We start from the raw sequence: 15,099 nt of genomic DNA on the forward strand, positions 1-15,099 counted from the left end.
GTCATGCAAACATCCCGACCAGGCCCCACAGCCGGGCACACGCAGAAGTGCTGGCCCGTCCTCCCCAATGGTGACCTGTGACGTGCTACAATAGCACGGGGTTGGCCTCCTCCCAGGGGCCGCAGTGGCCTTCCCCCAGAGGCCAATGAGGAGTATGCTGAGCCAGACCCTCAGGGAGGACAGGAGGACCAGGTGACACAGAAGGCAGGGCCAGGCAGAGGACAGGGCCCCTCAGCAGCCCCCGCTCCCCAGGCGCCCATCCAGACACCCTAAGGTCATGAAGACGCCCGCCCGAGCCACATTCCATAGACCGACGCGGGGCTCCACACGCCCCGTTTGCGTGAAGGAAGTACTCCGCGCCATCTCCACGGGGCTCTAGACCAGCCACCTGAGCCGTGGGCCTCGCTGTCACCCTGGGTACCTGTGGCTCATGGCCACATCATGGTCAACGGTACAAGGACAGCCCCACATGCTGCCCAAACCGCCCGTCCGCAGTGCTGGAGGAGGCAGGCCCCATCCTTCGCGGCCCCTCGGGGGACCGGACGGATGCTGGAAGAGGAGTGAGGTGACACCATGTCATGTCCAGCCAGAAGCAACACACAGGGCAGATGTGAACCGGAGTGGTGGCAGGCCGTGCCCACAGGCAGAGCCCGGCCCCCGGGACCACAGGGACTGGCCTCACAGATGCAACGTAACAGACATGCAGACAGAGTCACACGGGGCCATGCACGCGGCAGGAGTTACACGTGGGCCCCGTCCTCAGGGGACGCCGGAAGCAAATGGCACTTACAGACAGCACCCACTGCCCTCCAGGGCCGGGCCGTTTGTGAAAAGCCGTGACTTGGGGCACCAGGGGGACCCCAGCTAAGGGGCTGGGGCCAAGCCCGGGGGACAGGCTATGTGTGTGGCCCCCCGGGTCTGGCTGTTACGGGCAGCCTGCCCGTGGCATCTCTGTTCCTGCAGCTTTACACCCTCCGCAAGCAGGCTTTCTATCGGGACGCGCTCCTCTGGATTCATACCTGCTACTATCTTTTTGATTTCAGCTGTTCATCCCATTGAGAGGCGTACGGAAGAAAGGCAGAATAGGAAACTGTGAAAATTCTCTTTTCAGAAAGAAAAAAAAAATCAAAAGAATCAAACAGGTTTAGGCAATAGATTATAAGGACCGGAATCAATAAACACAGGGAGACTAAAAGCAAAGACAAAGCAACACGTGTGAAATTCCGAAAGCACCCCCCGAACTCCAGTGCCTCTTGGTTCGGGCGTCTGGCTGTTCAGAGGTTCAGCAGACATTCCCAGGCTCAGTGCTTAGAGCTGGCTGACCCCACGAGACCCGCTGGGAAGCAGCTGGGGCGGGGCGGGGGTTGGGGGGGGGAGGCGAGGCATGTGTACCAGGAGCTGCCCCCAGTGCTGCTCCAGCGAGATCCCCGCGCAGACCCCGGGAGCACAAGGAGAAACGTCCTCGCAGGGCTCACGGGGGCCACGCCTCAGACAAAGTCGGTGAGGCCAGGGCTGGGTTCTCACCGGGTGAGCACATGCACAGAGGGCCCCTGGTCACCAGGAGATTACGAGCCGGGAAGGCTGCCCCCAGCCACGCTACAGAGGCGGTGTCCAACGGGGAGGGGCCGCTAGGAGGGGGTCACCCCCAAAGAGGCTCGAAGGTCGAAAGGGAGATGAACCGCTGGAGGAAAGCACGACAGACTCTTGTTTCGGGACAGGTGCCAGTCTTCACTGCGGGTGGCACAGATCTCCCCCGAGCTAAGGGCAACAACAGCCCCCTGCCCAACTGGGTCACGGGGAAGACACATCCTGAACACGAGCAGCGTCTGGGCGCTCGAACTCGCCTACGCCTGGCGGCGCGCGTCACTACAGGCGCGTAGCTGCTTTCAAGGAGCTACAAATGGGAACGGAGGACCGTGTGACAGGGCGACAGATGTTCTCTTACGGGGAGAAAGAGACGTAAAAACCGTGCCTAGGGAGGGGCCCGAGAGAAAGCTGCTGGTGGGGAGGGGGTGGTTCGAGTCTCTCCTCAGGGGGACACCAGGAAGTACCGAGGTGGGGGATGGGCTGGGGACGCCTCGCAAGGACCCCCCAGGAGGACAGGCACCCGCGGCGGCTGCGGCTCCTTCTCCGTCATCGCCGTGGGTCCGGGAGGGAGGGGCAGACGCCGCGGGGCCCCAGGGAGGATGCGGCAAGAAAGCGAAGGCCTTACCCTCCAGTTTGCTGCCAGCGTGGCCTCCGCCCTGGCCCGCGCCCTGGCCCTCCGCGTTCCTCTGTGCTCGCAGCTCTGCCTGCGGCCCAGGCTCGGGGGCCGGCTTCACCGGGAGGGGAACCTTCCCACCTGCACACACGAAGATTCTGGAGGTTTGCAAGAGCTCAGAGGGAAGCGGCAGGCGGGTGGGGAGGGGGTGGGGGCAGAGGGCGGCAGAGGAGGGACAAGGAGGGGATCTGCTTCCGGAACCCCCCCCACGCGGCCCCCCTGCCAGCAGGCTCATACCCAACCTGACGATCACCGGGGAAGTCGTAAAAACATATTTAACAGGCTCACGGGCTCGTGGCAGCGAGCCAGCGTTAACCACCTTCACCAATTAACATGCGAGAACCGTCCCAACCAGCACTCGGACGGCACGGAACAACGTGGTACCTGTCAAGCGCTCCCCGCCCGTCCCCCGTGTGTGCCCCCACACACAGGCACGGCGCGGCACCTGACATTTAGTGGTCCGGCAGACAACTGTGTGACAGATACCACGGTAGCTGTCAAGCCACCAGACTCCCAGGTTCCCCAACAGCTGCTGAAGGGGCCGCTACGCTCACTTACTGACATGCCGGTCTCGGGAGCCGAGCAAGAGAGTAGGGACCAGTGACGACAATCAGTCCCCACGGCCCCGCCCCAGCCCCCCTCCTCCCCAGCGGGGCCCACGGCACGGGAGCCTCTCGAGGGAGAGGAGTGTGCCGAGACAAGCCCGCTGACACCCACCGGGCTGACTCTTCTCCGCCAGCTCGCCCGCCGCCCCTGCAGCCCGGCCTGGCAGCGGGATCCCGCCTGCTCGCTCCCCTGCGCCCGCCGCCGCCGGGGCGTCCTGCCCCTCGGGGAGCACGGCCTGGGGCCCCGGACGCAGACCCCTGTCTCCTGGCCCCCGGTCCTCCTTCACAGGCTCGACGGCTGGCTGGCCATTTTCTTCTGGAACCTTCTGGGGCTCTCTGGGGAGACCACCTGCTGCCTCCACGCCCTGGTCCTGTCTGGGTCTCTCTCTTTCTGCATCTGGCAGAGGTGGTGCCATCTGAGCCTTGCCGCCCACAGCCTTTTCATCCAGGTGCTTGGACGGACGCTCCTTCTCCTCTGCTTCTTCTTGGTCCTCCCCCTCGTCCACCACCACCTTGTCATGAGGGACGGGGGGCTCGTGGCGGTGGGCCTCGCCCATCGGGAGCACAGCGCCTGGAAGGAAATGGGTGTGTCGAGGAGCAGGCAGGGGAGGGTGGTCTCCACCCTGGGGGTGGGGGTGGGGGTGGGGGGGTGAGCTCTAGTGCCTGACGGTGGCACACGGGCTGGCAAGCGCCACCTTTTACGGATCGGACTTTTGTCCAAGCGCTCATATCCCTCCTGGAAAACTACAAAAGGGGCCCGGCTGCTGTGGCCAGGGGAGGAACAGCCACTTGGATCAAAGAAGGAAGGAGGCCGAAAGGACCAGAAGGGAGGCAGGCGCCCCCGCCCCCCGCCCTGCCGGCGCGCACCCCACCTTGGCCGGGGCGGTCCAGCTGCACCTCCTCCTGTTTGTTCTTGGCATCCTCCCTCTGGGGCACGTTCACGGGGCCCTTAATCTGGGCCTGCTCCGTCTCCTCTTTGTTATTTGGCAGCTTCGGCTTGTCTCGGCCGTCCTCGGCCACGTCCACCAGCGGGTTCTGGCCTGTAAGCACGGCGCAGCTAATTGAGCAGGGTTTCCACACGGCCACACCGCCAATCGGCACGGGAACCGGGCGGTTTTCCCTAGATTGTAAGTAATCACATTTCCTGGCCGAATGGCAGAGCCTCAGCAGTTATCTTTCTCCTGCTCCCTCGTTAGCAGCTAAGTAGCACAGAAAGCCGTCATCTTTCCCGTGTATTCGTAACAAAAATGGGTCAAGATGCAATTTACACCTAACTGGGTGGAGAAGAGCAACACTCCACGTAACGCTGGCCGTCACCACCAGATGGCAGCACGAGCCCGCGCTTCACCGGCATCGGCCCAGGGTCCCCCTTTCTCCGGAACCGCCACCCTGCCCTAACTCAAGCCCTTGCTGCAGGCCAGCACGGAAACGGGAGACGCTTAGGGAGGCCGATGTGCCATCTGTCAACGTCGTACTGCAGACGGTGAAAATTAGCGTCCAAGGAAGACGAGGGCAAGCAGCAGAGCCTGGGAAGCGGCACCCCGGCCGGGCCTGAGTGCCGCGGCCTGTCCCCACACAGCCGTCCTGAGCCACAGCCCACCTGCACAGCAACCGTGGGGCCCACACGCCGGGGCCAAAACGGAGCCTCTTAGGAAATGGTCTCCACTGAAAACGTTAGGCAAATGTGGCAGAAACTAAACACCCTGGGAAAAGAAACTTCAAAAAAACCCCAAAAACCCGCCATGTCACCCTCTGCTTCCCAACTCGTCCTCTGCGGGCAGCAGTGCCGCTGGCCTGAGCAGGGTTGGGGGGAGGCGAGGCGGGGAGGCTGGGGTCACAGCAATCCTGTTCACACGGGGCCCGGCCTCTCCCCAAGGAAATCACCCAGGCCGACCCAATGTGCCAGCCAGGGGAGGCACGCTCACACGACAACTTGGGATAGCGCCCTCACCAAACTGGGGCCCTGCCAGGTGGCGGGGGCGAGCCGGCAGGAAGCAGACTCCGAACTCTACAGTTTAACCAAGTGGCTGATAACAGTAAGCTTGTGAAGTCGCCTGGGCAGGTGAAAATGTTCTGGTCGCCGGCACACAATTAACCCCTTCCCGGGGCCCCATGCTCCAACAGGAACCGCCAATAAATCAAGGTGTCTGACCAGTGGATTACAGAGCTAAGAGAAAAGGCCAGGAGAGGAAGGAAAAACACAGGAAAGCACAGAAAACCGCCGTGCTAGCACGGGACCGAGCAGCCTGTGCGTGGTCCTGTCTCAGCAGGGAACGAGGTGAGTCCACCACGAGAGCAGGGAGGGCCTGGCGTGGTCTGGGCCGAGGGGAGCCCTGTGTGGGCACCCCCCCCCCAGCTGCTGGCCTGACCCCTGGCATCACTGTCCACAGCAACAACCAGTCCTTCCTCACCTAGAACGGGGCTCTTCGTAGGGCACAGCTTGCCAGCCACGCCTCCTGGCGCAGCAAACAAACCCTCGGAATCAGTGACTGAAAAGCAGCCCGTGCTCACCAGTCTGCTGGGGCCGCACACACAGGAAATGGCCCAGTGAGCAGAGAGGCACCTTGGCTTCTCCAGCGACCCCGTCACTCAGCCTCAGGGTCGTGGCTCCCGGTTACCAGCGACCACTGATGACCCAGGAAAATCCCGTGTCTGTGCCTCATGCTGCCCGGGGCGGGGGCGAGCTGGTTCTCAGGGGCCTTGTGCCACACTTAGAACTGCGCCGCCTGGTGGCAGGGACCTGCGCACCCTCCTGACTGTGCTGCGGGCTGGGAGCGCCCCAAGACAGGCCGACAGACGGTTACTTGTCAGACTTCCCTTTCCAGCGTCCAGCATAGGCATCGAGTCCGTGATTCTGGCTCAGTGAGCCGGACGCCAGGAGCTCCCGGAACTGTGCCCTGGGCTCTGTGTTTGGAATCGGGGATGCAGTCTGGGGGGGCCCAGCCCCCAGAGCAGCCCTGCCCCCTGCCCCCAGGAAGTCTGCACTTGAGGACCAGGGACTGGGGGTGCCTCCTTGTTGGCTCTCCCCTCCAGAACCCCGTTCTGAGTTGGGGTACACGCTGCTGATCACCGGCATCACAGGCCTCTCTCCGGGCACTCAGTGGTCAGGATGGAAGGCAATCACCTCAGACCATCAAGCACCAAAGTAACTGGACCTTTCCAATCACACCCGAGTCCACAGACACGGGGTCCCTGTCAACTGGAGGGGAACCCTGATTCAGGACACGCACAGGGCCCCAGGACCACGTACTCATAAAGCAAGAGCAGCTGCCTGACGGTGCTTGAGGAAGCCGGGCCCCGCTTTTAGGGAACTTTCTGGTGACCGGTTTCCAGCGCTCCTTGGAAACACCTGCCTGGACGTTGCTGTGAGCGGCTTAGCAAGCGCTTCTGTCTGAACCGCACTGTCCTGGACTTGACCGCGTCGCGATGACGGCCTTCTCCCGCCTTCCCAAGGGTGCAAGAACCACCATGGGCCCGGTTCTCCCGGGAGAGCAGCTGGAGGGGGGACTCCGAGGGCAGGTCCAGGTCGCTCAGGGCCGCACACCGGGGGCAGTGCCCTCCCTGCCCCACGGGTCCCCCCTGAACCCGGCACAGCGGGGCTGGCGGAGTTATCTCACTGCACACTGCCGTGTCCCACTGCGGGCAGAAACCATGGGGGCAGCACAGCGGCCGGGACCCGGGAGAGCCGAGGTGGGGCCCCGCTGCCCTTGCTGAGAGAAGGCGGACGCGTGTGGAGCCACGTCCCCCTCACACGCACTGGCATCTGTCACAGAGTGCACGCGCTTTTGCGCCTGTGTGCAGGGGTGAGTCCTCGGGCGACAGGGTGTGGGGCGAGGGGGCCCAGTGGCGAGCTGCCACTCGGGCCGGCGGTCATCACCCTCTGCTGCCTGAGTCCACAGGCACGGCCACCGTGTGGCCCACGCTCCGGCCCACCACCCACAGGGCCCGTCCTGGCCCTTCTTGTTCCTCCCCCACAGAGCAGAAGCCAGCCGTGCCCCCGCAGGGCGCTGGCGGGGACAGTGTGGGCCATGGGGGCTCCGACACATGCACAGTGGGGATGCTGGGCGGGGAGGGAACGCTGGGAGGGGAAAGAGGAGAGGGGACGTGCGCATTCAGAGGAGGGAGCCAAACAAGTTACAGAACCCGACCTGCCCAGCCAGACCCTCTAGGGTGCCATCAGATAGAGGAGATAAATGGCCTAATTAGCCTTTTTAACAGATAATTGCCTCACGGGAATCAGCAACCTCGTTCCTCCACACTTGCTGTTTGCCACACCTGCGCGTCCGGGGCTCTGCTCCCCAGGGGTGCCCGGCCATGGGTGCCGGTTACGTGCGTCCCCAGCAGGGCAGGACCGCCATCATCTGTCCCGGGGCCCACTTGGGGCTCTAAGGAAAGCCAGCACCATTCTGGCCTCTCCAACATCAAAGAGACCAATAAAACCCCACTCCGGCTGACGGGCAGAAGTCCGACAGGGTGTGCACATGGACGGAGCAGGCCCCGCGGTCCCAGCTCTGCTTCAACGAGGCAACCCATCAATTACGGGGGAGGCCGGGGCGAGAAAAACGGAGAACGCGCTAAAAACAAACGGCATGTGGTTCCAAGGGGGGCCATGTGTTTCGTTACAGCCTCGTGGAAGAAATGGAAACCAGATGTGCCCTCGGCGGGCTCCAGGTGAGCCAAGGGCCCACAGCCCGCCTCCATGACAGGACGCAGCTGCTGACACGGGCCGTGGACTACGGCGGCCACGGGGACAGGCAGCCGGGTGCTGACGGATGCTGGAAAACCCACAGCCGGCTGAGATGGGGACACTGGTGCCCGAGTCCAGTTCTGCCAGGATCATCCCAAAGCACACAAGATGCCTGGCGGTGAGAGACCCGGCGGGCTGACGGCGTGGCAGGTGCAGGCCCCCACTTCCCTCTTCAAGTGGACTTTCTCCATCCAAACTGCCCAACCCGTGCAACTCAGGGTGGGATGCTCAGGCAGCTTCCGACCACCCTGATTTGTTTCCCTGGCAAACGCTGCCATTCTCAGGGTCCTCTCCGCGGGGATCCCAGAAGGGGAATCTTTCCGCCGGCCCTCACCACCCCAAGAAGGCAGAAGAGAGCAGAGCCGGCTCCTCTGAGCCGCAGGACGGACTGTTCACTCCCGTAGGGGAGTCTGTGGGCTGCACTGACGCAGCCAGGGGCTCTCAAGGCCAGAGACAGACACGGCGACACGTCCAAGGGCCGTGTGCCTTCAACTGCTGGCAATTCTCTCGCCAGCCCTTTGGGACCTTCTCTTTCATCAGTCACGGTAGGTGGGGAGACCGGGGCTCCCACCTAGGGCAGGCACTCCTTAGCTATCGGCGTCAACAGACACCTGAAACCCACGAGCAAACAGCCTCCCCTAGGGGGCCTCCTCCCGAGGGGTAAGCCTGGCAGGCAGCCTGGCGAATCTCAATCCAAGTGGGGGTCTCTTTGCAGGGGAGGGGAGTCAGACACGCACAGGCGCACTGCTAGCGCGGATGCATACAACTGTCGTCAGAGCAGGAGCCCCCAGAGTGAACGCTACCACAGAAGCACAGCCCGCCGGTGCCCAAGCCTGACGCCCCGCAGGGCCACCGCTGGGGGTGAGGGCCCAGCACGGAGGAGGTCCTCTCTGCACGCCTCCCAGCTTTGCCTGGAAGGACCACAGGCTCAAAGAAACCTCTTCTCTTCCAACCGACTCCGGACACAATGGACCCCCTTCTGTACCCTGGAAAGTCATGCTCAGAAACCACCCTGCACCCCACGGGCACGGCCACAGGTGGGGTGACAGAGCCACAGCCCAGCGGGCCTTCCGAGGCCGGCCCGCGGATGTAGCAGGCCGCGTGGGTCATCACCCATCGACATCGGGGCGGAGGCGGGAGTGCCGAGAGCAATGCAGAACATCAAACAAAGCCAAGGGCGTTGCTGACTTTGTCCAGGCAAAACCTGGCTCGAACCCTACAAACTCACAACAGAGCAAGCAAATGTGGTCACACCCACTCATCCGCTTACCTGTGGGCGCACCGAATGGTGGGCAAGGAGATCTCAACCCTGCTGTCTGCTGCCCACCATCTGCCATCTGTCCCCTGGCAAGCAGGAGGCCGTACCCTGCCCTGGAGGCCCCCTGCCCCACTTATCACCCCAACAGGACAGGGGCAGGTGAGACAACTGGAAAGCGCCTTCTGCACACCACGACCCTGAGGTGATGCCGCCAGGGTGCCCCGAGGAGGCTGCGGGGCCGTGTGCGCCCCTGGGAGCCGCGCACCTGGGAGCTGCCTACCTGGGAGCCGGGCTGCCTCTGCCTTTATGATGCCCTCGGCCTCTTCCAGCCGGCCGGCCGGGGCTTCCTCGGCCAAGTCCACAGGGGCCTCCTCGCTCACGGACAGGGTAGTGTGTGTGCTGACCACCAGGATGCCCAGGCCAACCCAGAGCACCACCTGGACGAGACAAAGACCCAAGAGCAAAAGGGGTCAGGCAGTTCCTGCGGCCCTGCCCTGCGCAGGGGAGGAGGGGGCGAGTGGGCACAGCACACAGCAAGAGGGGCTGGGGAGCACAGGGCACACGGACCATGGTCCCGCCAGCCTGCCGGCCACTCACGCCGGCCGCTGGGAGACAGTGGCTCCTAACTGGTGAACGTGACCGAATCGTCAGCGAAACCGGCTTGAGCCATGTTGGCGGTGGGGGGAGGGCGGGCTGGGGGCCGCGTGAGGGCAGCTTGAGGGCGGCCTGCAGACAGCCGACCCCCAAGCCGGACCTGTGCACCTGTGGCTGCAGAGGTCAGGCCCCATCACCGACTTGAAGGGGGCCCCTGCGCCTCCCACCCTTCACCCAACGACCTTGCAGAGGGCCCAGGCCCCTGGGGGCCTGGCTCTGCACAGCCCGGGTGCGATCGTCCGCCTCCAGCGTCACCCACTGAGCTGGACGAGCCCAGGGCCGCTGGCACAGAAGGAGAGAAAGCCATGGAGGCGGCGGCTCTGCGACCTCTTCAGAGGAGGGTGCCATCGGGGCCGCCCAGGGAGCGGTGCTGGAGGCGCTGCTGACCGCCGGGGGGGCCTCGTCCCCGACCCCGTCCCTCCCGTGAAGGAGCCGCGGCTCATCACAGACGCTGCCCTCAGTAATTCAGTACGACAAACCCCACATTATATAAGGCCGTCTCCTCCTGCAGCTATTTTAAGACGCGCACACGTCGGACCAACGCTGCGTTATTTGTGCCGCCACAGCAGTGGATGCTGCTATTTCTGCCCTGCCTGTGCCCGGCCCACCAGGCTCTCCCCCGGGGAGCAGGAACTCTGGTCCTGCAGAGTCTGCAGGGGAGGAGCCCGCGGGGCGACCTGCCCCAGGAGCCAGGGAGAGCCTGCCACTCACCTGCACGCACTCTGAGTCAGAACTCAATACCTTTTTCTGAAGGGCACGTCCGTCGACTCTAAAATGTATCCGTTCAGAATAACCAGTGAGCCTTTCTGGGTCCAACACAGCCGGAGAAGGGGCAGTCCCAGGAGGAAAGGCCCCCACTCACAAGGCTGGGCGAGAGCGATGGGAGAGCCTCCAGGACAGGTCCACCTCTAGCCCCGCCGCTCCAGACACCCTCTGGTTCGGCGCTCACACAGGCCAAGTGCAGGCCATGCTTCCGAGGTCGGCTGTGGCTCGGGGGGGGCCTATGGATTCCCAGAGCCCCCCAGAAGCGACCCCCCACCCACCTGCCACAGTCAGGTGCAGTGGGGCTATCCGAGGTACGTGCAAGACCTGGGAGGCAGGAGAAGCCATCTGCAGACTGGGGCCAAGAGGGCCTGACCGTGACCTCCCCCCGCCCCCCCCCCCCCAAGTATGCTCATACCCTGCTTGAGTATGCTCAGCTTTAGCACACGACATCTTTCCGGGAAGGTAAGATTCGTGGAGCAGAGATGGTGTCCAGAGATGACCAAAGTCATTTCCCCCGTGACTCTGAAGGACTTACTGTAACACTCTGCTTTCTAGGCTTCAAAGAAAAATACCCCACACAAGATAAAAAACATGGGCGCCTGGGTGGCTCAGTCGATTAAGTTTCCCACTTCGGCTCAGGTCATGATCTCACAGTTCGGCTCGTGAGTTCAGGCCTCCCGTCGGGCTCTGTGCCGACAGCTCGGAGCCTGGAGCCTGCTTCGGATTCTAGGTCTCCGTCTCTCTTCCCTTCCCCCAATCGCACTCTCTCTCTCTCAAAAATAAATAAGCAGTAAAAAAATTTTTTTGGGGGGGCGCCTGGGTGGCTCAGTAAGTTGAGCATCCAGCTCTCGGTTTCGGCTCAGGTCACGATCTCATGGTTTCGTGAGTTCGAGCCCCACGTCGGGCTCTGCGCTGATGGTGCAGAGCCTGCTTGGGATTCTCTCTCTCCCTCTCTCTCCCTCCCTCCCCTGCTCACTCTGTCTCTCTCAAAATGAATAAATAAAAAAACTTAAAAAAACTTAAAAAAAAATTTTTTATTGAAAAAGATAAAAACCAAAAACATAAAAATAAAAATAAAGATAAAATAAAATAAAAAAAAACGTCAACTCCACCAGTACTGGGAGACAGCCGAGCTTCCCAAAGAAGACTGACAGGTGACAACTTAAGGTTGCTTTATAAAGGAGGGCCTGCATGGGACCAAGAGGTTCCAGAGAACAAGCTCAGCTCCACTGGGTCCCAAGCAGACGCCTGCCCCGGCCACCGGCCTGGACGTCCCAAGTCCCCCCCTCGTAGGACATGGCCCAAAGCTCCACCCACGCTCCCCACCAAGTGGCAGTCCCTGCACCTCCTTCACCGAGACCCCGCCCGTGTCCTGACACATCTGGTTTGCACGCCAGCCCCGGGCCCTGCGGGGCACTCGCCAGCCGACTGCTGTCCCCAGCGTGAGCAGCCGCGGGACCGACCAGAGGCTCTGTGAGGAGCCACACGTCTCAGCTCTCTACCCTCACCTTTCCTCTGGAGAAACACCGCAGACCCACAGAAGCCCCGGGGCAGGGAAGTCAGAGCCGCTCCCGCTTCGGGGAAGCCGCGAGATTAATGGCACACGGGTGCCAGTGAGGACACTGGGGACCCACACCGGACACCAGGCAAGTTTTGGTCCACAGGGTGATGGCTCACATGGTGACCAGACCGCCATCTGCGAGCAGGAACGTTGGAGGCAAGAGTCGGCCGGAGCCAAGGAAGGAGCAGGAACACGGCCACACGACGGTGCCGGGTGCCCCAGGTGGGCCGGGCACTGGGAAAGGGCACAGGTGCCGCCCAAGTCCCCCGAGGCAGCCATGACAAGTACGTGCTGACCACAGGCCCACGAGCACAGCCTGGAACTCTACGAGGCCCAGGGCTCCCGGGGCCTTTGGAGGCTGGATACGGAATGTGCAAACAGGAATGATGGCGGGTGCTCTAAAGTCCCGGATAAGGGGCCCTGCTCCTGGAGGAAGGAGCCGAGCTCTGTGCCATCCGGGCCAGGAGCAGAGAGACAGGGAGCAGCGGTGTAGGGGTGCACGGCCTAAGATGGGAGTAGGGAGTTCCAGTCCCTGGAGCTCAGCCTCAGCCTCAGCCCGGAAGCCCCAAGCCCAGCCCCTTCCGGGTCTAGCCCTGTGTGCATCCAACAGGATAAGGCTCACAAGTGTGCCCAGTGGGCCAGCCTTCTGACTTCACAGTCCCCCTGCCGGACCACCAGGAGGAGGCAGACACAATACATTCTGAGGGCTTGGGGCGCCTGGGTGGCTCAGTTGGTTAAGCATCTGACTTCAGCTCAGGTCTGATCTCACTGTTTGTGAGTTCGAGCCCCGCATCCGGCTCTGTGCTGACGGCTCAGAGACTGGAGCCTGCTTTGGATTCTGTGCCTCCCTCTCTCTCTGCCCCTCCCCCACTTGCACTCTGTCTCTCCCTTTCAAAAATAAACAAACATTAGAGAAAAATTAAAAAAAAAAAAAAAAAAAAAAAAGACATTCTGAGGGCTTGGCCCAGGCTGGGCAACACCAGGGGCTTGGCCTGGGGGCCACACGTGACATGATGTCCCGGAGCACCCCTCAAGCCGTGACCTGTAACCTCCAGATCTGCTGAGGTCCTGGACTCAGAGAGAAAGGCACCCAGGGGCACAGAAAAGGTTCCCTTTCGCTTCGCACACGGAAGCCTATGTGAACAACACACAGGCTCAAATTGTGCACCTCAACAACGAACACACACCTGGAGACGGGCTCGGGCCAGCCTGCAGCCACACACCCTGGTTCTGGTCTCCAGGTCAGCACGGCCAGTGTCTGATGGGCACTCCGGCCCCAGCCCACAGATCCCAGCCGGAGGGTCTCCAGTGTCGGGCTCCGGTCGAGGTCAGCAGGCAACGTGGGGTGACTCACTGGAATCCAAGACTCGGTGTGCATTGACTCACTCATGCCCTTCCAGGAGCACAGAGCCAACCTTCCGGCCCTGCCTGGGTCAGCTGCTTGCCCGCTGGGCGCCCGGAGAACGGCTGCACCGGTGAGCTGCACAGGCCGTGCCCTGGGCGCCCGCAGAACCTCTGCTCTCTTCCGGGGGCCCCTCCCATGGCTCCTGAGCCCCCTGCTGGCTTCCAGGACGCAGCGCGCCAATTCCAGAACCCTCCACCTAGGTCAGGACCGGAGAGACAGTCTAATGTAGTCTCTGACTCTCAAGATAAAGAATGAATGCACTATGGCAGATAATGTTCCTTTTCGATTCACTAAGGGCTCATGGTGTTTGCACAGTCCTTGCTCCTCCTTCCAGAATGTTTCTCAGGACACTCCTTCTTTTGGGACTTTCTGCAGCCCCGCCCCGACACACCCATCACCCACGAACCCCCAGTCCAGCTCCTGTCCAGGCCGGTGTCCAGGGACAAGCACTGTTGTGTCAAGGAGCACTCAGGTGGGCTGGGGAGAGTGGACCCTGGGCCTGATGCCCAGTCTGTGCCTTTGACAGGAGCAGCACCTGGAGCTCCTGGGACAGAAAGGAGGCGGGAGCCAAGCAGGTGCCCCCAGGGCCCCAGGTCTATGCGCACCGACCTCCAGCCACATTTCCAAGTGTGTCCCTTGGGAGATGTTTTCCTCAACATGTGAAAGCTACATGTTCAGAAATAAAACGCAAACAAAAGGCAGCAGCAGGTGAAAGGTAGGCCACGGTCAGATGGTCCACTCCAGAACTGACTTGTGATACAACTCACCAGGGCACTAAGTCAGAGGGAGAAACTTAACCACCTTCTCCACAAATGGTTAATACAATTCAGTGTGCTCTCTAGATTTAAAAAACCATACCCTCCCCTACTTGCTGGCTCGCTCTCTCTCTCAAAAATAAATAAACATTAAAAAAAAATTTATCGGGGCGCCTGGGTGGCGCAGTCGGTTAAGTGTCCGACTTCAGCCAGGTCACGATCTCACGGTCCGTGAGTTCGAGCCCCGCGTCAGGCTCTGGGCTGATGGCTCGGAGCCTGGAGCCTGTTTCCGATTCTGTGTCTCCCTCTCTCTGCCCCTCCCCCGTTCATGCTCTGTCTCTCTCTGTCCCAAAAATAAATAAAAACGTTGAAAAAAAAAATTTAAAAAAAAAAATTTATCATGATCTCACAGTTCGTGGGTTCAAGCAGCACATCAGACTCTGTGCTGACAGCCCAGAGCCTGGAGCCTGCTTGGGATTCTGTCTCCCTCTCTCTGTGCCCCTCCCCTACTTGCTCTCTTTCTCTCTCAAAAATAACTAAATATGTAGATGTTAAAAAAATTTAAAAAACACAGTAAAGCAGGCACAGAGAGGGGCTTCTCTGCCACGATTCCGTGTGTGTTTATGTAGGTGTATGTGCAGAGGTGTGTGAATGTATGGAATTCTCCATGCATGAAGTCACAGCCAGCACCAGGCTCATGGGTTAAAGACCAGGAGCTGTCCCAGCTGAGTGAGGAGGCCGCTCCCACTGCCACTCCTCCCACTGCCAGCCCCTCCCACTGCCAGCACCATGGCCAGAGCGGCAGGACACGCACAGGAGGAAAGAGAAGTCGTAACCCCTGGAAAGGAGGAGGTGAGATTATCAGAGACCCTGCACGGTGGGTAAAGAGCTGACATGTGAAGGAGACAGGCCCCTACACACAAGCAGGGAGAAGAGCTTTTGCAAAAAAGGAGATCCCGGTGGCGCAGACGCACGGGACAGCCTGGGAGAGGCGGACAGGACACCACACCCTAGGACACCCAGGAAGGCTGCTCCCTACACACTGCAGATCAGCTAGAGCGGAAAGATGGCACTTTCCAAATTAACCTA

At 61.5% G+C, this 15,099-nt stretch overlaps 1 protein-coding gene across 4 annotated transcripts in view; it reads right to left on the reverse strand.

The window, feature by feature from the left end:
* Window positions 1-15,099, reverse strand: part of SLC38A10 (solute carrier family 38 member 10) — a 45,849-nt gene that overhangs the window by 2,900 nt on the left and 27,850 nt on the right. For 2 of the 4 annotated variants that reach the window (XM_043585350.1, XM_043585349.1), the window contains exons 11-15: window positions 9,151-9,307; window positions 3,738-3,905; window positions 2,978-3,436; window positions 2,213-2,341; window positions 1,020-1,043 (exon numbers count right to left, since the gene is read on the reverse strand). In XM_043585350.1, coding sequence (XP_043441285.1) covers window positions 1,020-1,043; window positions 2,213-2,341; window positions 2,978-3,436; window positions 3,738-3,905; window positions 9,151-9,307 — 937 coding nt within the window. The remainder of the gene's footprint in view (window positions 1-1,019; window positions 1,044-2,212; window positions 2,342-2,977; window positions 3,437-3,737; window positions 3,906-9,150; window positions 9,308-15,099) is intronic. The other 2 variants (XM_043585352.1, XM_043585351.1) reach the window with 2 other exon arrangements.

This window comes from Prionailurus bengalensis, chromosome E1 (genome assembly GCF_016509475.1).
Source record: "Prionailurus bengalensis isolate Pbe53 chromosome E1, Fcat_Pben_1.1_paternal_pri, whole genome shotgun sequence".
In the NCBI taxonomy this organism is placed as follows: Eukaryota; Metazoa; Chordata; class Mammalia; order Carnivora; family Felidae; genus Prionailurus; species Prionailurus bengalensis.